Below are 23595 nucleotides of genomic sequence, written 5' to 3' on the forward strand. Positions count from 1 at the left end.
GCGTGTCCAGTCCCTTAATAATCTTATATGTTTCAATAAGATCCCCTCTCAGCCTTCTAAATTCTAGTGTATACAAGCCCAGTCGCTCCAATCTTTCAACATATGACAGTCCCGCCATCCCGGGAATTAACCTTGTGAACCTACGCTGCACTCCCTCAATAGCAAGAATGTCCTTCCTAAAATTTGGAGACCAAAACTGTACACAATACTCCAGATGTGGTCTCACCAGGGCCCTGTACAACTGCAGAAGGACCTCTTTACTCCTATACTCAACTCCCCCTGTTATGAAGGCCAACATGCCATTAACTTTCTTCACTGCCTGCTGTACCTGCATGCGTACTTTCAGTGAACAAGGACACCTAGATCTCATTGTACTTCCCCTTTTCCTAACTTGACACCATTCAAATAGTAATCTGCCTTCCTATTCTTGCCACCAAAGTGGATAACCTCACAGTTATCCACATTAAACTGCATCTGCCATGCATCTGCCCACTCACCCAACCTGTCCAAGTCATCCTGCATTATCTCAACATCCTCTGCACATTTCACACTGCCACCCAGCTTTGTGTTATCTGCAAATTTGCTAACATTGTAATGTAATGCCAAGCTAATTAAAGAACAAATGAAGTGCCTACTGAATGAATCCCTTCTGCCTATGCAGCATCTATATCTCCCCATTCTCTGCACATTCATGCTCCCATCCAACAGCCTCTTAGATTAAACTTCTTTACCATATTTCCCTCCGCTGCCAGCCTTGGCAATGCATCCCAGGCATCTACCATTCGCCATGTAAAAAAAATCTTGTTCTACACATACAACAGGAATTTTGCAGATGCTGGTAATTCAAGCAACACACATCAAAGTTGCTGGTGAACGCAGCAGGCCAAGCAGCATCTCTAGGAAGAGGCACAGTTGACGTTTCGGGCCGAGACCCTTCGTCAGGACTAACTGAAGGAAGTTAGTCCTGACGAAAGGTCTGGGCCCGAAACGTCGACTGTGCCTCTTCCTAGACATGCTGCCTGGCATGCTGCGCTCACCAGCAACTTTGATGTGTGTTGCTTGTTCTACACATCTCTCTTTCAGCTTATCACATCTCACCTTAATTGCATGCTGTACTATGAGATACAATTCTCTACCAAAGGAGGTGCAAGGAGCTCTTTCCCTCCACTAGCCTGCAGGTTGCCCTTGGGCAAGATGTAGCACCTGCTTACCCGCACCCCTGCCCCGATCAGGGTCATGCGAAGCCATGGGAGAAGGTGGTGGATGGTCGTATGAGCAGCCGGTGCAGATCACAAGTCCTGGTTATGCGACCACTGACGCCAGGCAGACAATCTCTGAAGGGTATTGATAATGGCTGGAGTCACCCGTCTTGTAAAGACACTGCCCAGAAGAAGGCAATGGCAGACCACTTCTGTAGAAAAATTTGCCAAGAACAGTCATGGTCATGGAAAGACTATGATCACCCACATCATACGACAAGGCACATAATGATGATGTCATATGGCACGGCACATAATGATGATGTCATATGACACAGCATATAAGAAATGAAGTCGGAATCTCTGAAGTATCCTACTCTACGTCCCAGCCAATAAATACAAACGTCACAAATGTCCTCTTCACCATTTGTTCACTTGTGATGTCACCTTCTGGGCTCCTTGCACTCGTACACCAAGGCCCCTCTGCTTCTTACTACTCCCCATGGCCCTATCATTCGCTGTGTATACCCTACCCACGTTAGTCTTCTCGAACAGCATCTCCACACAATTATCAGGATTAAGTTCCATTTTCCACTGCATTGCTCACTTCACCAATATCATTTAATAGCCTGGACTATCCATTTCACTATCAAATATGATATAATTTGCAAACTTGCTCTTCATACCTTCTATACTTGCATCCTAATTATTAATATGCAGTACTGTGCAAAAGTCTTACACACACACATACACACACACACACACACACACACACACGATCACACAATCACACAATCACACAGACACACACACACACACTCACACTCACACTCACACGGACACACACTCACACTCACACTCACACTCACACTCACACTCACACACAATCACACAGACACACAATCACACAGACACAGACACACACACACACACACACAATCACACAGACACACACACACACACACACACACACACACACACACAATCACACAGACACACACACACACACACACAGACACACACACACAATCACACAGACAGACAGACAGACACACACACACACACACACACTCACACTCACTCATATATTCTATATAAATGTGTGTGTGTGTGTCGAAGACTTTTACACGGTACTACATATTAATAATTAGACACCCTAGCTACATATATATGCTTAAGACTTTTGCACAGTACTGTGTATGTCACTATAGTACTACCTTGAGACTAATTTTCTTGCATGCATTCACCGTAGAACAAGGAAATACAATATAATCAATATAATATAGTCTTTTACACTGCTCACAACTCCTCCAATGTTGGCATCATTCACAAACTTACTGATCCATCTGCCTACTGTTCTATCCAAAATCATTGATATATATATATCACAAATAACAGAGGCACCCTAGCTATACATACATACATATATATGACTTTTGCACAGTACTGTAGTAATTTTATGTATTGTACTGTACTGCTGCCTCAAAAAAAACAAACTTCATGACCTATGTGAGTATTAGTGCCTTTAACAATTAGTAATGGTGTCAGCTTTGATTCCTGTGGCGTGCCACAGATCACCTGCTTCCAGTCACAACAGCATTTCCCTGATTTGATCACCAGAGCATTAAGTGCCGTTTTAATGATAATGTATTTAAATCTCTCATCACTTGGAAAATACTGAATGTTTCTATCCTCTCTAGCTCTCCCTATCCCCTTAGAAATATCGTAAGCCTACAGCACAATACAGGCCCTTCAGCCCAAAAAGCTGTGCCGAACATGTCCTTACTTTAGAAATAGTCCAAGGTTACCCACAGCCCTCTATTTTTCTAAGCTCCACATACCTATCCGGAAGTCTCTTAAAAGACCCTATTGTATCCGCCTCCACCACCATTGCCAGCAGCCCATTCCGCGCACTCACCGGTCTCTGCGTTTTAAAAAAAAAGCTTACCCCTGACATCTCCTCTGTACCTACTTCCAAGCACCTTAAAACTGTGCCCTCTCGTGTTAACCATTTCAGCCCTGGAAAAAAGCCTCTGACTATCCACACGATCAATGCCTCTCATTTTGTACATTTCTATCAGGTCACCTCTCATTCTCTGCCACTCCCTTCCCTGAGTTTCTTTTTACCTGGGATGCTTCAGATACCATTTGCTCCATCGGTGTGAATTTGGGTATCCAGACCCAGGAGTAGACTGCAGATTGTTTGGGGAACCGTCACCTAACATCACCAGGATTGCTCTGTCTTGCAGGTTCGAGAGTCTGGATCAAGAGATGAACAGCATGTTGGCCCGAGTTGTGGAGGTGAACGAAATCGTGCGGCAGCTGGTGGAGAACGGGCATCCAAGTGCCACTGAGGTCAGGAGTTGCCAGGATCATCTCAACAACAGGTACACCCCTCAACCCGTCAGTGGGTGGTAGTTGTTGGACAGTCCCAGTTTGCCTGATGCATGGTGTAGGTGTGGTTTGGATGGGTGTGCATGTGCTGTGGTGCCTGTGAGTGCTTAAGTCTGTGGCTGAGCCCGTACCTGGAATGAACTTGAAAGTCTGCAGGAAATCCAAAGTGACACACGCAAAGTGCTGGAGCAACTCAGCAGGTCGGGCAGCATCTTTGGAAAAGAGGAACTAGTCGACATTTTGGGCCAAGACACTTCATTGCGACAGGTTCCTGGGAATGAACTCCTAAACATCTTGAAGTGGGAATTGGGAAGAAGATGCTTAATAATCTGAACAATTGAGGCTCTATTAGGCTCTCGTGAGACCACAATTCGAGTATTGTGTGTAGTTGTAGGCTTCTTATTTTAGAAAGGATATACTGACATTGGAGAGGGTTCAGAGAAGATTCACGAGAATGATTCCAGGAATAAAAGGGTTACCATATGAGGAATGTCTGGCAGCTCTTGGGCTGTATTCCCTGGAGTTCAGGAGAATGGGAGGGGGGGGGATCTCATAGAAACATTCCAAATGTTAAAAGGCCTGAACAGATTAGATATGGCAAAGTTATTTCCCATGGTAGGGGATTCTAGGACAAGAGGGCATGACTTCAGGATTGAAGGAAGTCCATTTAGAACAGAGATGCGGAGAAATTACTTTAGTCAGAGAGTGGTGAATCTGTGGAATTTGTTGCCACAAGCGGCTGTGGAGGCCAAGTCATTGGGTGTATTTAAGGCAGAGATAGATAGGTTCTTGATTAGCCAGAGCATCAAAGGGTATGGGGAGAAGGCAGGGGAGTGGGGATGACTGGAAGAATTGGATCAGCCCAGGGCTGCATTGTGGAGCAAACTCAATGGGCTGAATGGCCTACTTCTCCTACATCTTATGGTCTTAATGTCAATTTGGAATCGATAAAACAACGAATGGATACAAAGTTATGATAGATTTTATAATGATGCGGTCCATGAGTCTGAATTACATTAAGTAAAAGTAATTATCTGTTATGTGGATTTCAAATAAAACAGAAAGATTAATTCCAGATATCTGGACATCTATTTGCTAAATCTATAAAATAAAATCTTAGTTAATGTTCAACTGTTCTCAGGCTTCCAGCCAGGTACAGGTAATGATTATAACCAACGTTTCGATGACAAACTCTGCCATCTTCATCAGGGGCATGTCTAGTCCGGTGGTATTTATACCCCCGTTGTCTGTCTCTCCTGATTGGTTCGTCCTCATTTTACTTTTATATGGGGGATAAATACCACTGGACTAGACAAACCCAGGCACCAACCCTGATTGCAGAATTTGTCATCAAAAGTTTGATTATAATCAATACCTGTACCTGGCTGGAAGCCTGAGAAGAATTTATTCATCATATATGCCGGGAAAGCATTAGATCATTTTTTTGATAATTTTATTACTTAAAGGCATATTACTGCCAAGCAACAAAGCTTAAAATTAGAAAGGTAGCTGAGGGAGTGTTGGAACTGCATGTAGAGTACAGTGTTCAATATGCATCATCATCATTATGTGCTGCATCGTATGACATCATCATTGTGCTGTGTCATATGACATCACCATTATGTGTCAGGTCATATGACTTGGGCAATCATGTTCTTCTGACCATGACTGTTCTTGGCAATTTTTTCTACAGAAGTGGTTTGCCATTGCCTTCTTCTGGGCAGTGTCCTTACAACATGGGTGACCCCCAGCCATTATCAGTACTCTTCGGAGATTGTCTGCCTGGCGTCAGTGGTGGCGTAACCAGGGCTTGTGATCTGCACCGGCTGCTCGTACGACTGTCCACCACCTGCTCCCGTGTCTTCATGTTGCCCTGATCGGGGGCTAAGCAGGTGCTACACCTTGCCCAAGGGTGTTTGCAGGCTAGCGGAGGGAAGGACCACCTTACACCTCCTCTGACAGAGGCCACCCAGTGTAGATATGGTGAGGGGTATAAATACAAGCAGGCTTTTTCTACTGAAGTTGAGTGAGACTAGAACTAGAGGTCATAGGTTAAGGGTGAAAGGTAAAATACTTAGGTGAATCCAAAGAAGAACTTCTTCGTTCAAGGTGATACGAGTGCGAACGAGCTGCCAGTAGAAATGATATAGTAGAGCTAGTAGGACTTGATGTTTCAATCCCTATGGTAAGTCGGCACTCTCGATGTTGGCAGTGGGTTTGGAGTGGTGACAAGGAGGGAGGGTAGGTACGTCATCGAGGTCATCAGGTGGGCACCCTCCTTCTTTGACGTTTCGTTGATAAGCCCATGACGTCACCAGAGGGCTCAACGGTGCTACCTGGCGTCCCAGATACACCCCCCTCAGTTCCATTCCCTCCTATCTTCATCTTGCAGCCCAGTTGTTGTCTTTCCCTTTAATCCAAATCCAATTGCTGCTTTCTTCTACTGAGTTTGACAAGGACTTGATTGCTTGTTGGAGGGAGTGACCCCTCACCCCCATCTTCTTCGTTAGACTGGTCGTGGGTGTAGCAACGAATCCCCTGCATCCCACTTCTACAGGGAAAATCTTGGTCTTCCAGCCATTCTGGGCAGCTTCAGTTGCCAGTTCAGAGTACTTGGTCTTGGATACCATTCAAGAGGAGTTTGCATCAAAAAGTGGATAGAGGTCCAGGTGCTCGTCAATGGGAGTAGGCAGAATAACAGTTTAGCTAGGACTAGATGGACTGAAGGGTCTAATTTTGTACTCCAGTGCTCTCTGACTCCTCTGTCCTCAAAGATGAAATTAATGCAGGTGCTTGCCTAGTCTGGACCTAGTGGGCTGAATGGCCTTTTCCCCACTGTATGATGCTCTGACCAAACTGCCAGTGAGAGGCATGTGAGTGGCTACGAACACAAAGCCTCGATATCCAGCGGATCTAGAGCGCGGAACATCCTGCTGATGTTACCTATGTTCTCCCTTCCAGGTGGGGCCAGATCTTACAGCTGGTCAAAAGCAAAAAGGACACAACAAACTCTCTGCTGTGCGTCCAGAGCTACTTGCTGGAGTGCAACGAGATCAAGAGCCAGATCCGAGAGAAGAGGAAGGCCATCGAGTCCACCCAGTACCTGGGCAACGACTTTGGCGGGGTGATCGCTCTGCAGAGGAAGCTCTCCACCATGGAGGGGGCCCTGGCTGTGATTGAGCCCAAGCTGATCGGCCTGCAGCTGGAGGCGGAAGGCCTGGCCACAGCTCATCCGGCCCAGGCCCTGGACATCCTTGTTCAGTTTGAGGAGATTAGCGAGGAGTGGGAGCAGCTGAAACGGGCGCTGCAGGGCTGCGAGGATTCCCTGAGCGTGGCCGGCAAGCTGCAGCAGTTCATCCAGGACCTGGACGGCTTCCTGTCCTGGCTGGCGCAGGTGCAGGCGGCCGCCCTCTCCGAGGAGATGCCCAACACGCTGGGGGAGGCCGAGGCCCTCCTCCGGCAGCACGAGGCCACCAAGGAAGAGATGGGCCATCGGGAGGACGACTACCGGAGGATTCTGGCCGTCCAGGAGCTGCTGGTGCTGGACGAGGCCGAGCTGCCGCTCCTGTCCATCCGGCAGTGGCTGCAGAAGCTGGAGCTGGGCTGGGAGAAGCTGCAACAGGTCTGGCAGCAGCGGCAGGAGATGCTGCTGCAGGCGCATGTCTACCACCTCTTCCTGCGCGACGTCCGGCAGGTCGAGGCCTTTCTCAACAGCCAGGTGAGTTAGCTTCCCCTCCGTTCTCCTCTCATTCCCTCACTGCCCCAGCCTTTCTCCTCTCATTACCCTCTTCCTGGCCTCTCCTCTCATTCCATTTTCCCCCCAGCCTCTCACCTCCCATTCCGCGCCACCCCCCCAACCCCTCTCTCATTTCCCCCTACCTGGCATTCTCCCACCGCCCCAGCCTCTCTCCTCTCATTGCCCCCTTCCTGGCCTCTCCTTTCATTCCCCCCACTTCCTGGCCTCTCCTTTCATTCCCCCCCATCCTGGTCTCTCCTCTCATCCCACTCCCCTCAACCCAGCCTGTCATCTCATTGCTCCCTCCCAGCCTCCCTCCTCTTTCTCCCCCCACCCAGGCCTCTCATCTCATCCCAATCCCCCAACCCTGGACTCTCCTTTCGTTCCTCCTCCCCAGGTTTCTCCTCTAATTCTCCAATTCCCCCTCCCTCCCTTCTCATTCCCCCCCCCAGTCCCTCCTCTCATTCAACCCAGCCCCTTTCCCCTCAGCTCCTCTCTGGATCCTCCCCCCCACCTCCAGTTTCTCCCTTCATCTCCCTTCTCATCCCTCCCCTGGCCCATCTACTTGGTTTCCCTCCATCTCCCTGGACCCTTCCCTGGCCCCACCATTCAGCTCCACCTTCTCCCTGATGCCTCCCATTCAGCCCCATGCACTCCCTGGCCTCTCTCCTCAGCTTCCCCCACTCATCCCCTCCTTCCCAGCAGCCCACATCTCCTTGGTTCCTTCACTCAACCTGTCCCTCCTGTCCCATTCTCCAACTACCCAGGCCCTGACCCTCGGCTACCCATTTCCCCCATTGTCTGATCCCTCCCATTTGCTCCCCCAACTCCCCTACCCGTCCCATCAGCCCATCACCGCTGCCTCACCTCCCAGCTTAGACTGTAAGACGGAGTAGAGTTCGGCCATTTGACCCATTGAGTCTGCTCTGCCATTCCATCATGGCTGATTTATTAACTCTCTCAACCCCATTCTCCTGCCTTCTCCCTATAACCTGTAACACTTTTACTTATCAAGAACCTATCAACCTTCATCTTAAATATACCCTATGATGTGGCCTGCACAGCCGTCTATGGCAAAGGATTCCACAGATTCACCACCCTCTGGCTAAAAAAAATATATCTTCATCTCTGTTCAAATGGACGTCCCTCTAGTCTGAGGCTGTGGCCTTTGGTCCTAGATTACCCCACTATAAGAAACATCTCTCCACATCCACTTTATATTCGATAGGTTCAATGAGATCCCTCTCATTCTTCTAAACTGCAGCAAGTACAGGCCCAGAGCCATCAAACACTCCTCATATATTAACCCTTTCATCTTGTGAATCTCCTCAGGACTTTCTCCAACGTCAGCACAGCCTTTCTCAGTTTTGGGGTCAAAAACTGCTCACAATGCTCCAAGTGCGATCGGACCAATGCCTTATAAAGCCTTAGTTCTACATTCTTGTTTTTATATTCTATCCCTCTCGAAATGAACGCTAACATTGCACTTGGCTTCCTCACTATTAACTCAAACTGCAAGCTAACCTTTAGGGAATCCTGCACAAGGACTCCCAAGTCCCTCTGAGTTTTGAATTTTCTCCCCATTTACAAAATAGTCAATGTCCTTATTCCTTCTGCCAAAGTGCACTTCCCTACATGGTATTCCATCTGCCACTTTGCCCATTCTCCCAATCTGGTGGGCTACATCACTTGCCCAGCACCAGATTTTAAAAAAAAAAAATCCCCTTTTATATGTGTTCTGTTGTGCAAAGGGACCACCAGATGGACAGAGGAAACGATTCAATAAACTGCAAGGAAAAATGCAATGTTTCCACCGACTCCTGGGACTTTCTAGTCGGTGACGACTCAGAAGGAGAGAAGAGCTTTCGGGATGTTAGTGAGAAGCCCAAATCTGGAGTTGACTGTGATCACCTCTTCCTCGGGTTGATGTCAGTTTTCAACTGCATAATATTGAAAGACACAGTAATTACTTCTGTGGAGTATTTGCTTCAAGCTATTTTCGAGGGCCAGAAAAAATCAGCCATGTTATATAGAAGAGTACAGCACAGGAACAAGCTATTCGTCCCGTAATGTTGTGCCAAACCAGCTAAAAAGCAAATCAAAAATACCCAAACACTAATCCCTCCTTCCAACACCATGTCCATATCCGTCCATTCTCCTTACATCCATGTGTCAATCCAAACATCTCTTAAAAGCCTCGAATGTATTTGCATCTACCACCATACCAGGCAGTGCATTCCAGGCATCCACGACATATTGATGCTCGCCTAGATTTACCCATAAAATGGAGCAGGTTTCTTGGTTTGAGAAGACCTCATAGTGTTGGTTGAGACTTGGTCAATAAATGCTAGCTTAGACAGTAACACTCAAATCCCATTGCCAATAGATTCATTATGTAAGGTATGCCTGATGAATTGATCTAACAATGTAAACTTGATTGATCCGCACGGTAACAAGGGATGACATTTTCAGCAGAAAATGGACTAGTAATGTAAAGATATTGGTGAGGCTTAATTTTTTTAGATTATGAGAATACTCAGTCCTCTTTTATTGTCATTTAGAAATGCATACATGCATTAAGAAATGATACAATGTTTCTCTGGAGTGATATCGCAGAAAACAGGACAAACCAAAGACTAACACTGACAGAACCACATAATTATAACATATTGTTACAACAGTGCAAAGCAATACCACAATTTGATGAAGAACAAACCATGGGCACGGTAAAAAAAAGTGTCAAAAGTCCCCGAGTCCCCGATAGCGGTGGCAAATGGGAGAAACTCCCTGCCATAAACCTCCAGGCACTGTCAACTTGCCGATGCCTTGGAAGCAGCCGACCACAGCCGACACTGAGTCCATCTGTCCGAAAACTTTGAGCCTCCGACCAGCCCCTCTGATACAGCCTCCCGAGCGCCATCCTCTGCCGAGCACCTTCAACCTCGCCCCGGCCGCTGAAACACGCAAAGCCGAGGATTTCGGGGCCTTTTGCTCCGGAGATTCCAGTTACCACACAGTAGCAGCAGCAGCGAAGCGGGCATTTCAGAAGTTTTCCAGATGTTCCTCCGTACTCTCACGTCCGTCTCCATCAAATCAGGATTGTGCACGGTCCCCTACTTGATAGATAACAGATATTCATCACTGGAAAGGCAGCCCGCACTGCTGTCCCGCCGCCATCTTCTCCTCCTCAAATAATAATTGGAGTAATTTGGAGTATTATGTGCAGTTTTGGTCACCTACCTACAGGAAAGATGTAAATAAGCTTGAAAGAGTACAGAGAAAATTTCCAAGGATGTTGCCGGGTCTGGAGGACTTGAGTTATAAAGAAAGATTGAATTAGTTAGGACTATATTCCTTGGAATGTAGAAGATTGAGAGGAGGTTCGATAGAGGTGTACAACATTATGAGGGGTGTCAATAGGGTAAATGCAAGCAGGCTTTTTCCACTGAGATTGGGTAGAACTACAACCAGAGGTCACGGGTTAAGGGTGAAAGGTGAAAACTTTAAGGGGGAACATGAGGGGAAAATTCTTCACTCAAAGGGTTGTGAGTGTGGAACGAGCTTCCAGCACATGTGATGTATGTGAGCTCGATTTCAATGTTTAAGAGAAGTTTGGATAGGTACATGGGATGGTAGGGGTATGGAGGGCTATCTATCCCTCATGGTGCAAATCAATGGGAGTAGGCAGTTTAACAGGTTTTGGCACGGACTGGATGAGCCAGAGGACCTGTTTCTGTGCTGTACCTCTCTAAGACTCTGTGACTCTAATGCGCATTAAAGCTTCTTTGTACATACTGCAATTCTAAGGTCGCTATAGCGAACAGGCAAGTGGACCTAAGTTTGAGCTCACCTTTCCGCCGTGATGCTCTTGGGTTCCCATTGCCTTGCCCTCAGCTGCCTGGTTTGGTGTATCCCTCTGCAGGAGTCCAAGCTGGCCCAACTGGAACTACCGACAACGGTGGCAGCAGCCGAGGCGGCGATCAAGAAGCACCGGGATTTCCTGGTGACCCTGGAGATAAACTTGCAGAAGATCAACACGGTGGTTGAGGCTGGAGGACACCTGGCGAAAGGTGGCAACATCTACCTGGACAAGATCAAAGATCAGATGGAATCCGTCATCACCAGGTATTCACTTAATAAAGATACTAATGATTGGTGAACCTCGAAATAAAGTTTGAATTTACATTATTAACTGGCAATTATTCAACGTGCATTTTTATAAGTAATGGTACAAGTACAAAGAAATATTTACAGGCTGCCTCTCTGGTTACCAGATCTTTCACACAATATTGTACAGTTCTAGTCACTGTAGGAAGGACATGCTAGCATTAGAATGAGTGAAGAAGAGTTTCACCAGGATGTTATCTGGAATGGAAGACACTACAACAAGAAGAGGTTCCTTCATATTGTTATAGCCGGGGAGGTAGTAAGGATAAGCTGCTACCTATTAAATGCTCCCAGAGGCCTGTGTCTCAAACCAAGTCCAGCTGTTGACCTTCACATGTGGCTTAGCAAGGAAGCCCGGCAGAACCTTTTTTGTTGACAGGAGACGGGGCAAAGGCGAGTTACTGTCACCTTAAAGCCAGTCGCTTCGGGCAGATGGGCCTCATCAGCCGTGGTTGGCAGCTCACCTAGGAGAAGGAAAACGCTGATCTCAAACCTCCGCTGCCTTGTGTCTATACCCACTCATGGGGGAGGTTTCGGGAGTAAACCCCAAAGGAAAAATGTGGAGCTGGAGTCCCATGGGCAGTCCTGCTTTGAGTTCAGTGCTGACTGGCAACTCCTGCGACACGGCTGGTGCCAAACTGTATCGGTCTCTGCCGTTCCTCTGGATCCATCAGCTGTGTGGAGAGGGGGAGCCTGCTACCTGGGCAACAACTTTTTCTCCCTATTGTACTGGCCTGGCTTGTGTATTTAGACAGCTGGGGTGCAACACCCATGGCTGACCCTGACCCACGAGGTCTCTCATAACAAGAAGTGGTTGGATAGGCTGGGTTTAGTCTCAGAGGAACAGAGGATGGTGAGGGGCGAATAAGATTATGAAGGGTGTTGATCTGTCAGAGTCTTCTCTCCAGGGTAGTAGAGTCTAAAACTGGAGGGTAGAGTGTAAACAACGTTGGATCTCCATTTATTTTCTGATCCTTCGGGTCTTTATGCGTGTCACAAATGACAAGCAGTGTTAATTCTAAGATTTCAGTTTATTTTAGAGTACAAACAACATACAAGTACTAAACAAGCTAGATAAGAAGTTGAGACATGATGCTGAAGGGAATTGATGCCAAGGGGTGCAAGAAAAAGGAATAAATATCACACTTTAGAAAAAGCTGTAATTTTTATATATAAGATAAGGAACATTCTTTAGATAGGAATAAACTAGTGATGTAAAACAATTACATCAATTGGGTAATATGTAAACACTTAGCCAATGAAAAATGAGTAAGGTGATAAACTGTTAGTTTAGCTGCTATACCGCTTTCTGCCAGTGAGTGTGAGATGTACGAGTCTGTTTAAAAAGTACAAATCTTATGAAAAGTATCATTTAAAAAAACAGTGGTTTCCAACAGGAGAGAGGTGAGAAATTCAAAGGTGGTTTTAAAGGGAGGTTTTCACACAGAGAGTGATGGTTATAGAGATTTATATAACCATTCAGCATGAAAACGGGTCCATCTGCCCAACTGGTCCCATGATGCTTATTAGGCATAACACATTTGCTGTTGTTTGGCCCAAATGCTTTTGTTTTAAATTTCCTATCGTAGCTTCACCTTGTATTAAAGGCAAAGTCAATGTTGTGTCATGTGTACAAGTACACGCCTGCACAGCCGTGCAATGCACGGCACATGGTAGCGTAGTGGTTAGCATAACGCTTGGCAGTCCTGGTGACCCGGGTTCAATACCCACCGCTGCCTTTAAGATATTTGTATGATCTAACCTCCGAGTTTCCTCCCACAGACCAAGGACCTACCCGTTAGTAGGTTAATTGGCCATTGTAAATTGTCCCATGATTAGGCCAGGGTTAAATTGGGGGATTGCAGGGCGGTGTGGCTCGAAGGGCCAGGGTCAATGAAAAAAAACTTACTTGCAGGCGCAGAGCATCATATAAACAACATGGACAAGAAAAAACATTAATACGAATTACACAATTTTTACAAAAATGAACACAGAGCAAAAAGCCCCGGGATCAATAAAGTATGACTATGACTATGACTATAAAAGACAAAGGCCACTTTAGTGGATAGTGGTCACAGTGGTCCTAGTGCTTCTAAGCTGTAGTGATCAGGGTTTGTTGGTTCATTCAAGAAACAAACGGTTGAAAGGAAGTAGCTGTTCTTGAATCTAGTGCTGTGGAACACCAGTGTTCTGTACCTCCTGCCCAAAAGTAGTGGTGAAAAGATGTCATGGTCCAGGTGGTGGGAATTTATGATAGATGTTGCCTTCACTGTACCTCTCCGTGCTTGTCCAATGGTAATGATCTCTACTGGATTTGACTATACCACCTCCTCTGGCAGCATCCTCCACATACCCACCACCCTCCATATGGAAAAACTTGTCCCCAAATTCTCCTTTAGACCTACCTGTAGACTCCCCTCCCCAAGAAAAAAAAGACTTGATTATCTACCCTACCTATGCATCTAATAATTTTCAAGTTTCTATCAGCTCACATTTGATGGCTCACTGGAATTCCGAAGAATGAGGAGTGACTTCATTGAAGCCCCTGTCGAATGTTGGAAGGCCTGGATAGAGTGGATGTGGGGAGGATGTTTCCTATTGTGGGGGAGACTAAGGCTAGAGAACACAGCCTCAGAATAGAGGGGCGTCCATTTCGAAAGGAGATGAGGAATTTCTTTAGCCAGAGGGTGGTAAATCTGTGGAATTTGCTGCCACAGGTGGCTGTGGAGGCCAAGTCATTGGGTATATTTAAGGCAGAGGATGATAGATTCTTGATCAGTCAGAGCGTGAAGGGGTACAGGGAGAGGGAAGGAGATTGGGACTGCGAGGGAAATGCATCAGCCATGATGAAATGGCGGAGCAGACTCGATGGGCCAAATGGCCTAATTATGCTCTTATATCTTATGGTTTCCCCAACCCTCCATTGCCTCAGGGAAAATACTCCGGGCCAATCCAGAATCTTTATGTGGAACGAGTTGCCAGAGAAAGTGGTAGAGGTGGATATAATTAAAATATTTTAAAAGCACTCAGGGTAAGACAGGAGTATGAGAAAATGGCTCCAATGCAGGCAACTAGGATAGCATGGGTCAATAGCAGGATTGGTATGGATGAATTGGGCCAATCGGCCTGTTTCTGTGCTGTACCGCATTCTGACTGTATGACAGTGGGTTTAAACTGGGCCGTGTCAAGAGAGCCGTGAGGGGTTAAAAACCAAGAAGGAGTAAATCGTTGCAAGTAACATCAAAAATGACATTGCAAGTTTGTTTAATAAAACAGTACTGTGCAAAAGTCTGAAGCACATATATATAGCAGGTGAGCTTCATACTTTTGCACAATATTGTATTTGTCGAAGTGGAGTGGAGAGCAAGTTTGTAAATCTGGCCGGAGCAAAGGCTGCTGGGAATGGTGAGGGTGGAGCACCGGGGGAGGGGTGTGGGGCGGGTGGCACACCGAGACGGAGTGCCAGGGGCGGGCGAGGGGGGGGGTGGCACACGCAGACCTGAGACACCGGGCAATGTCATTTGATTCCAACCAATTAGTTTATTGATCATTACAGAAAGCTCTCCTGCTCTCTCCCCCTCCCTTCCCCTTTTCCCAACAATGATTCCCCTCTCCTTGCCCCCTTCCCACTCTCAGCCTACAATTGAGACCCAAATCAGAATCAGGTTTATCATCACTCACATTTTTTTTTGCAGCAGTAGTACAGTGCAATACATAAAATTACTACAGTACCATGCACCCTAGCTATATGTATGTGCCTAAGACTTTTACACAGGACTGTATGTTGAAAGGAGAGATGAAGGACAAGGCAAATCCACTAAAAACAAACTTGGGTATTACTGTAATGGGCAGTAAGGAACTCAAAGGAGGGGGAAAGTGTAGTGACTCGATTATCATTTACCAAAGCTCTATGAATTCTGGAATGCCTGACGGAATTGATCAGCTAGAGATGACAATCAACAAAGGACCAAGCACCGATCCCTGTGGCACACCACTAGTCACAGGCCTCCAGTCAGAGAGGTAATCCTCTACTACTACCTCTGGCTTCTCCCACAAAGCCAATGTCCAATCCAATTTACTACCTCATCCTGAATGCCAAGCAAATGAACCTTCTTGACCAACCTCCCATGCGGGACCTTGTCAAATGCCTTACAAAAGTCCATGTAGACAACATCCACTGCCTTACCTTCATCCACTTTCCTGCTAACTTCCTTGAAAACTTTTAAGTTTGATTAGACATGACCTACCACGCTGACTATCTTTAATTAGTCCATGTCTATCCAAATACTTATATATCCGGTCCCTTAAAATACCTTCCAATAACTTTCCCACAACTGATGTCAGACACACTGGCCTATAATTTTCCGGTTTATGTTTAGAGCCTTTTTTAAACAGTGGAGCAACATTGGCTATCTTCCAGTCCTCTGGTACCAACCTGTCGCTAAGAATGATTTAAGTATCTCTGCTAGGGCCCCGGAAATTTATACACTTGCCTCCCATAGAGTCCAAGGGAACACATTGTTAGGCCCTAGGGATTAACTCACCCTGATTTGTCTTGGGGTAGCAAACACCTCCTCCTCTGTAATCTGTACAGGGTTCATGAAGTTGATGCCAATTTGCCTCACTTCTATTGATACTGTGTCCATCTCCTGAGTAAATACAGATGCAAATAATTCATTTAACATCTCTCTCCCCCCCCCCCCCCCATCTGTTTTAACTCCAAGCATGTATTACCATTCTGGTCTTCTAGAGGACCAATTTCGTCTCTTGCAGTCCCTTTGATTTTAACATATCTGTAGAATTTTTTAGGATTCTCCTTCACCTTGTCTGCTAGAACAACTTCATGCCTTCTTTTAGCCCTCCGGATTTCTGTAAGTGTTTTCTTGCATTTCTTGTTCTTCACAGACTCGTCACTTGTTCCTGCTTGCTTATATCTGCTACACACCTCTTTTCTTTAACTTAACCAGAGCCTTAATATCTCCTAAAAACAAAGGCCCCATGTACTTGTTTTCTTTACCTGTTATTCTGACAGGCACATACAAGCTCTGTACTCGCAAAATTTCATTTTTGAAGGTCTCCTACTTATCAAGTAGACCTTTGCCAGAAAACAGCCTGTCCCAATGCACATTTGTCAGATCATTTCTGATACCCTCGAGATTTGCCTTTCTCCGATTTAGGATCTCAGCCTGTGGACCAGACCTATCTTTTTGCACATTTACTTTGAAACTAATGGCATTGTGGTCACTAGATTGAAAGTGTTCCCCAACACAAACTTCTGTCACCTGCCCTCTTTCATTTGCTAATAGCAGATCCTGTATCACACTCTCTGTCCTTGGGACTTCTATGTGCTGATGAAGGAAGCTTTCCTGACACTTTTGACAAATTCTATCTATAAGACCAGAAGACGCAGGAGCAGAATTAGGCCATCTGCCCCATCGAGTCTGCTCCTCCATTCAATCATGGCTGATCCTTTTCCCCCTCCTCAGCCCTACCGCCTAGCCTTCTTGGCCGTGGCCAATCAAGAATCTATCAATCTCTGCCTTAAATGCACCCAATGACTTAGCCTCCTCAGCTGCCTGTAGTTAAACCCCCCCCCCCCACAAATTTAGCACCCTCTGGCTAAAGAAGTTTCTCTGCATCAATATTTTAAATGGATACTCCACTATCCTGAGGCTGTGCCCTCTTGTCCTAGACTCCCCCACCATGGGCAATATGCTTTCCACATCTACTCTGTCTGGGCCTTTCAACATTCAAAAGGTTTCAATGAATTCTAACCCCCCCCACCCCACCCACCATCCTTCTAAATTCCAGCAAGTGCAGGCCCAGTGTCATCCAACGTACCTTGTATGATAACCCTTTCATTCCCGGAATCATCCTTGTGAACCTCCTCTGAATCTTCTCCAATGCCAGCACATCTTTTCTTAGATAAGGAACCCAAAACTGTTCACAATACTCAATGTGAGGCCTCACCAGCCTTATAAAGCCCCAGCATCACATCCTTGCTCTTGTATTCTTGACCTCTTGAAATGAATGCTAACATTGCATTTGCCTTCCTCACCACCAGCTCTACCTGCAAGTTAGTCTTTAGGGTGTTTTGCACAAGAACTTCCAAGTCCCTTTGCGTCTCAGATTTTTGGACCTTTCTCCCTATTTAGAAAATAGTCTTCACATTTATTTTTTCAACCAAGGTGCATGACCATGCATTTTCCAACACTATTTTTCATTTGCTACTTTCTTGCCCATTCTCCTAACCTGTAGCCTTCCTGTTTCCTCAGAACAACCTGCCTCTCCACCGATTTTCATATCATCTGCAAACTTGGCAACAAAAGCCATCTATTCCATTATCTAGGTTATTTATATACAGCATAAGATGAAGTCACCCAAATACAGACCCCCCGTGGAACACCACGAGTCACTGGCAGCCAACTAGGAAAGGATCCTTTTATTCCCACTTGCTGCCTCCTACCAATCACCTAATGCTCTAACTATGTTAGTAACTTTCCTGTAATACCATGGGCTCTTAACTTGGTAAGCAGCCTCATGTGTGGCACCTTGTCAAAGGTCTTCTGAAATCCAAATATGCAACTTCCACGGCATCTCCTTTATCTATCCTACTTGTAATCTCCTCAAAGAATTCCAACAGGTTCGTCAGGCAGGATTTTCCCTGAAGGAAACTATGCTGACTTTGTACTATCTTGTCCTGTGTCACCAAGTACTCCATAACCTCATCCTTAGCAATTGACTCCAACGACTTCCCAACCACTGAGGTCAGGCTACCTGGTCTATAATTTCCTTTCTGCTACCTCGCTCCCTTCTTAAAGAGTGGCGTGACATTTGCAATTTTCCAGTCCTGTGGAACCATGCCAGGGTCCGAATATCCTTGTAAGATCATTACTAATGCCTCCAAGATCTCTCCCACTACCTCTTTCAGAACCCTAGGATGTAGTTCATCTGGTCTGGGTGACTTATGTGCCTTTAGATCTTTCAGCTTTTTGGGCACCACCTTCCTTGTAATCGTAACTGAACTCACTTGTCGTCCCTCACACCCTTCAACAACTGCCACACTGCTAGTGTCTTCCACAGTGAATACTGATGCAAAGTATTCATTTATTTCCTCCTTCTCCTTGTTCCCTGTTATTATTTCTCCTGCCTCATCTTATAGCGGTCCTATGTCCTCTCTCATCTTTCTTTTATTTTTTATATACTTGAACAAGCTTTTATTTTCTATCCACCTTCATATTGTTTGCCAGCTTGCTTTCATATTTCATCTTTTCCCTCCTAATGATTCTTTTAGTCACTCTCTGTAAGTATCTAAAAGCTTCTTAATCCTCAATCTTCCTGCGAATTTTTGCACTGTTGTATGCCCTCTCTTTTGTTTTTACATTAGCTTTGACTTCTCTTGTCAGCCACGGTTGTACTATTTTGCTTTTTGAGTATTTCTTTGTTTTTGAAATACATCTATCCTGCACCTTCCTCATTTTTCCATTGCTGCTCTGCTGTTGTCCCTGCCGGCATCTCCTTCCAATTTACTTTGGCCAACTCCTCTCTCATACCACCGTAATTTCATTTACTCCACTGAAATACTGCTACATCAGACTACTTTCTTCCGATCGAATTTCAAGTTGGACTCAATCATATTGTGCCCACTGCCTCCTAATGGGTTATTTTATCTTTAGCTCCCTAGTTGTCTCCAGTTTATTACATAAACACCCAATCCCATATCACTTAGTCCCTGGTAAGCTAAAAACAAACTGCTCTAAAAAGCCATTGCTTCGGCATTCAACCGATTCAATCTGTTGGGATCTATTACCAGCCTGATCTTACCAACCTATCTGCATGTTAAAATCTCCCATGACTATTATAACATTGTCCTTTTGACACACCTTTCCTATTTCCTTTTGTAATTTGTAGTTCACATCCCAGCTACTGTTTGGAGGCCTGTATATAGCAGCCATCAGGGTCCTTTTACCATTGCAGTTTCTTAACTTAACCCACAAAGATTCAACATGTTCCAATCCTATGTCACATCTTTCTAATGATTTGATGCCATTCTTTACCAGCAGAGCCATGCCACGCCTTCTGCCTATCTTCCTACTGCTGCAATACAACATGTAACCTCGGACGATCAGTTCCCAACTACAACCATTCTTCAGCCATGATTCGGTGATGGCCACAACATCATACCTGGCAATCTGTAATATTGCAATGAGATCATCCCCTTATTTCTTATACTCTGTGCATTGATATATAACTCTTTGAGTACTGTATTTGCTACTGTTTTTGATTCTGCATTACTAATGCATTGATGCTCACCCTACTGGCTGCAGTTTTGGGAGGAGAGTACCGGATGGGAGGAGAGTAAAACGTCCATGGTTAGGGTGCGATGCATCCCTGATAATGCTTTTCGCCCTGCCCAGGCAGCGTTTATGGTAGATGTTCTCAATGGTGGACAGTTGGGTGCCGATAATCTACTGGGCAGTTTTTACCACACGCTGGAGTGCTTTCCATCTTCCCATTTTTTCTTCAGTCAGTCACTCAGTTGCCCGCATCCTGCAACATATTGGTGACTGTTTCCCTGCAACTCTGAACGATGACCTCCTCACTTTCCCGTACAAGCCGAAGGTCATCCAGCTGCTGCTTCCAATCCCTAACATGATCCTTAAGGAACTGCAGCTGGATGCACTTCACTCCAACATCTGGCAACTCACAAAGACAATTTAAACTATACTAAGTACCCCAGACACAGTAAGAAAAAAAAGGAAACTTAACAGAAACTTACCCAGACAATTTACTCAGAGTTGACGCCTCTTCCAAGCCAAAGCCTCTTTGAGCCAATGCCTGATACTTCCCACTCTCATCACTGGCCCACTCCCACAATGGCCACTCCGCGTGTCCCTCCTGTACTTTTATTTACTCCTCTTTGTGCTGCTCCCGATGCTGATTGGGCAGCTGCAATGACGCAGATTGCCCGTGAAGCTTTCCTTTTAAACAAGCGCCGCTGACCTGCGAGTAACCTCCTTGCTGTGTGCTCCACTCACTGCTGATTTGGCCACTGGAATCCCATCTAGTCCTTTTACAATATGGGACTCCCAGTCAATATGTGGAAAGTTAAAATCACCTACTATAACAACCTGACGTTTCTTGCAACAGTCTGTGAACTCTTTACAAATTTGTTCCTCTAAATCCCAAGGACTGTTGGGTGGTTTATAATATAGCCTCATTAATGTGGTCATACCTTTCCTATTCCTCAGTTCCATCTCTAATGTCTTAGTAGCTGAGTTCTCCAGTCTGGCTCGATAGAGCCTGCCGTAACATTTTCCCTGACAAGTAACACCACCCTTCCTCCCTTAATCCCTCCAGCTCTTCATGTCAAAAACGACAGAACCCCAAAATATTGAGCTGCCAGTCCTGCCCCTTGTGCAATCAAGTCTCACTAATGGCTGCAACATCATAATTCCAAGTGTTGATCCATGCCCACAGCTTATCTGCCTTTCCTACGATACTTGTTGCATTGAAATATATGCTGCTCAGGACACTAGTTGCACCATGTTCAACCTTTTGATTCCTGACTTTGTCTGAGGTTTTACCAACGTCTGTTTCTCCAACCTCTCCTCTAACAGTTCTGGCATTCTGGTTCCCCCTGCAACTCTAGTTTAAACCCCACCGTGCAGCATTAACAAACCTTCCCATTAGGATATTAGTCCCCCTCCAGTTCAGGTGCAAAAGGGCCCGCCTTCCCTGGAAGAGAGCCCAGTGATCCAAAAATCTTATGCCCTCCCTCCTGCACCAACTCCTTTGCCACGTGTTAAACTGCATGATCTTCCTAGTTCTGGCCTCACTAGCATGTGGTATGGGTAGCAATCCAGAGATCGCAACGCTGGAGGTGCCTTTTAACTTAGCACCTGAACTTCCTATGCAGAAGCTCGTCACTGATCCTACTCACGTCATTGGTGCCAACGTAGACTACGACCTCTGGCTGCTCACCTTCCCAATTGAGAATACTGAGGACTCAGTCCGAGATGTCCCTGATCCTGGCACCCAGGAGGCAACATACTATTGTGGAATCTCATTCCTGCTCACAGAATCTCCTGTCTGTTCCCGTAACTAACGAATCCCCCATTTCCACAGCGCGCCTCTTCTTCCACCTTCCCATCTGTCTCAGTGCCAGAGACCCGACTGCTGTGATTTTCCTCTTGTAACTAATATCGCTTTGTTCTGAATCAGAGCAGACCACAGAGCAGTTCAAAGGGAATGTATGATTTAAGTACGTGTATGTGACCATTTACAACACTGAGATTCATTTTCTTGCGGGCATACTCGATAAATCCAATAAGCATGATAGACTCAGTGAAAGGCTGCACCACCAGGGTGAACAACCAGTGTGAAAAAGACAACAAACTGTGCAAATACAAAAAAGAATGAAAAAAAACAGTAATAATAACAAATAAAAAAGCAATAAATATCGAGAAGATGAAATGAAGAGTCCTTAAAAGTGAGTCCGTGGTTTCTGGGAACAGTTCAGCGATGGGGTGAGTGGGGTTGAGTGAAGTTGTCCCCTCTGGTTCAAGAGCCTGATGGTTGAGAGGTAATGACTGTTCCTGAGCCTGGTGGTGTGAGTCTTGAGGTTCCTGTACTTTCTTCCTCATGGCAGCAGTAAGAAGAAAGCATGTCTTGGGTGGTGGGGGTCCCTGATGATGGATGCTGCTTTCCTGCGACAACGCTTCATGTAGACGTACACAGTGGTGGGCAGATCTTTTCCAGTGATGGACTGGGCTGTATCCATTACTTTTTGTAGGATTTTTCATTCAAAGGAATTGGTGTTTTCATACCAGGCTGTGATGCAGCCAGTCATTATAATCAGTTTGTAGTTCCTTTTGGAAAATTATAATTACCTGGCTTTAGTTACTCATTTCTGACTCAGACTTCTCTAATTATCAACCTGTATGTTCCATCTTACTGAGAAACACCTCACAAATAATTTCTTATTTGGAAATTTTCTCTAGTTCAGCAGATTATCAGGATCATTATTGTGTCCACTTTAAAGCACTTTTGCTATTCCTGAGCAAAACCCATTCACAAGACAACTTACAAAATGGAGGCTACAGAGCAGCTTCACAAAATGGCAGCCTCCAGTCCTTTAACCACATGGCAAGAACAAGGACAGTCTGATTGTCTACTTACCTCATTTGATTTTGATGTTTACTTCCCTATTTTAATTCCTTCATAGCCAACAACAGGCACTTTTGGCCCAATGAGCCTGTTCCCAATTAACTTACTAACCCATATGACTTTGGGATGTGGGAGGAAGCCAGAACTCCCAGAGGAAACACATATGGTAATGGCGAGAACATACCGACACCTCAGGCAGTGGTGGGAATTGAACCTACATCGCTGGTAGTGTAACGCATTGCGCTAGCCACGCTGTTGCAGTCTGCTGCCTTGTGTCGGAGCAGGATTAACAGTTTCCATCTTGTTTACAGGAGTCAAAACAACTATAAGCTTGCCCATGAGTGGTTGGTGCGGCTAAGCGACCAATGGGAGCTTCTGCGGTTCTTTCAGAGCTGTCACGAGGTCAGTGCCAAGATATTCTTTTGAGGGTCCGAGGAAGACGGAGTGGAGGCCAAGGGTTGAATTGTTGGCTGTGGAATGCCATTGATTGATTTGCTATTCGTATTTATCCTATTACCCTCTGGTAGGAGTTGGAATATTTGCCATTTGATTGTACAGGCGTATTAATGTCAGAGCAGCCATGAGTGATACAACAGAGACATCAGTGAATGAAAAGTGTCCCTCCGTCTGGAGGGGTACAGTCAGCATGAAGTTAACACCAGGCCGGTAGACATACAGGGATTGCAGGTTAAGCTTCTCCCTCACAGTTCCAGGGAACTCGGGTCCAATCCCATACTGAATGTCGCCCCCTTCGTTATAGTCCCCAAAACAGTCTGCACGACTGTACCCCAGTGTTATACAATGACAGATCCATTCCCGCTAGTACTGTACCCTAGTGATAGACTATTCTCACCACATTGTACGCCAGTGTTATAGAGTGGCAGACCTGTCCCCATTGGTACTGTACCCCGTTGTTATATAGTGACAGAC

General features: G+C 45.7%; 1 protein-coding gene across 7 annotated transcripts in view; it reads left to right on the forward strand.

Annotated features, from left to right (window-relative positions):
* The window catches only part of LOC134352634 (spectrin beta chain, non-erythrocytic 1-like), a 223155-nt gene that overhangs the window by 65493 nt on the left and 134067 nt on the right, over positions 1 to 23595 (forward strand). For 6 of the 7 annotated variants that reach the window (XM_063059956.1, XM_063059955.1, XM_063059954.1 and 3 more), the window contains 4 exons: positions 3449 to 3586; positions 6555 to 7311; positions 11252 to 11454; positions 22977 to 23067. In XM_063059956.1, the coding sequence (XP_062916026.1) occupies positions 3449 to 3586; positions 6555 to 7311; positions 11252 to 11454; positions 22977 to 23067 (1189 nt within the window). Of the gene's footprint in view, positions 1 to 3448; positions 3587 to 6554; positions 7312 to 11251; positions 11455 to 22976; positions 23068 to 23595 lie in introns of those variants that run through there. The other variant, XM_063059961.1, reaches the window with a different exon arrangement.

The sequence above is a fragment of the Mobula hypostoma genome, chromosome 10 (assembly GCF_963921235.1).
Source record: "Mobula hypostoma chromosome 10, sMobHyp1.1, whole genome shotgun sequence".
NCBI lineage: Eukaryota > Metazoa > Chordata > Chondrichthyes > Myliobatiformes > Myliobatidae > Mobula > Mobula hypostoma.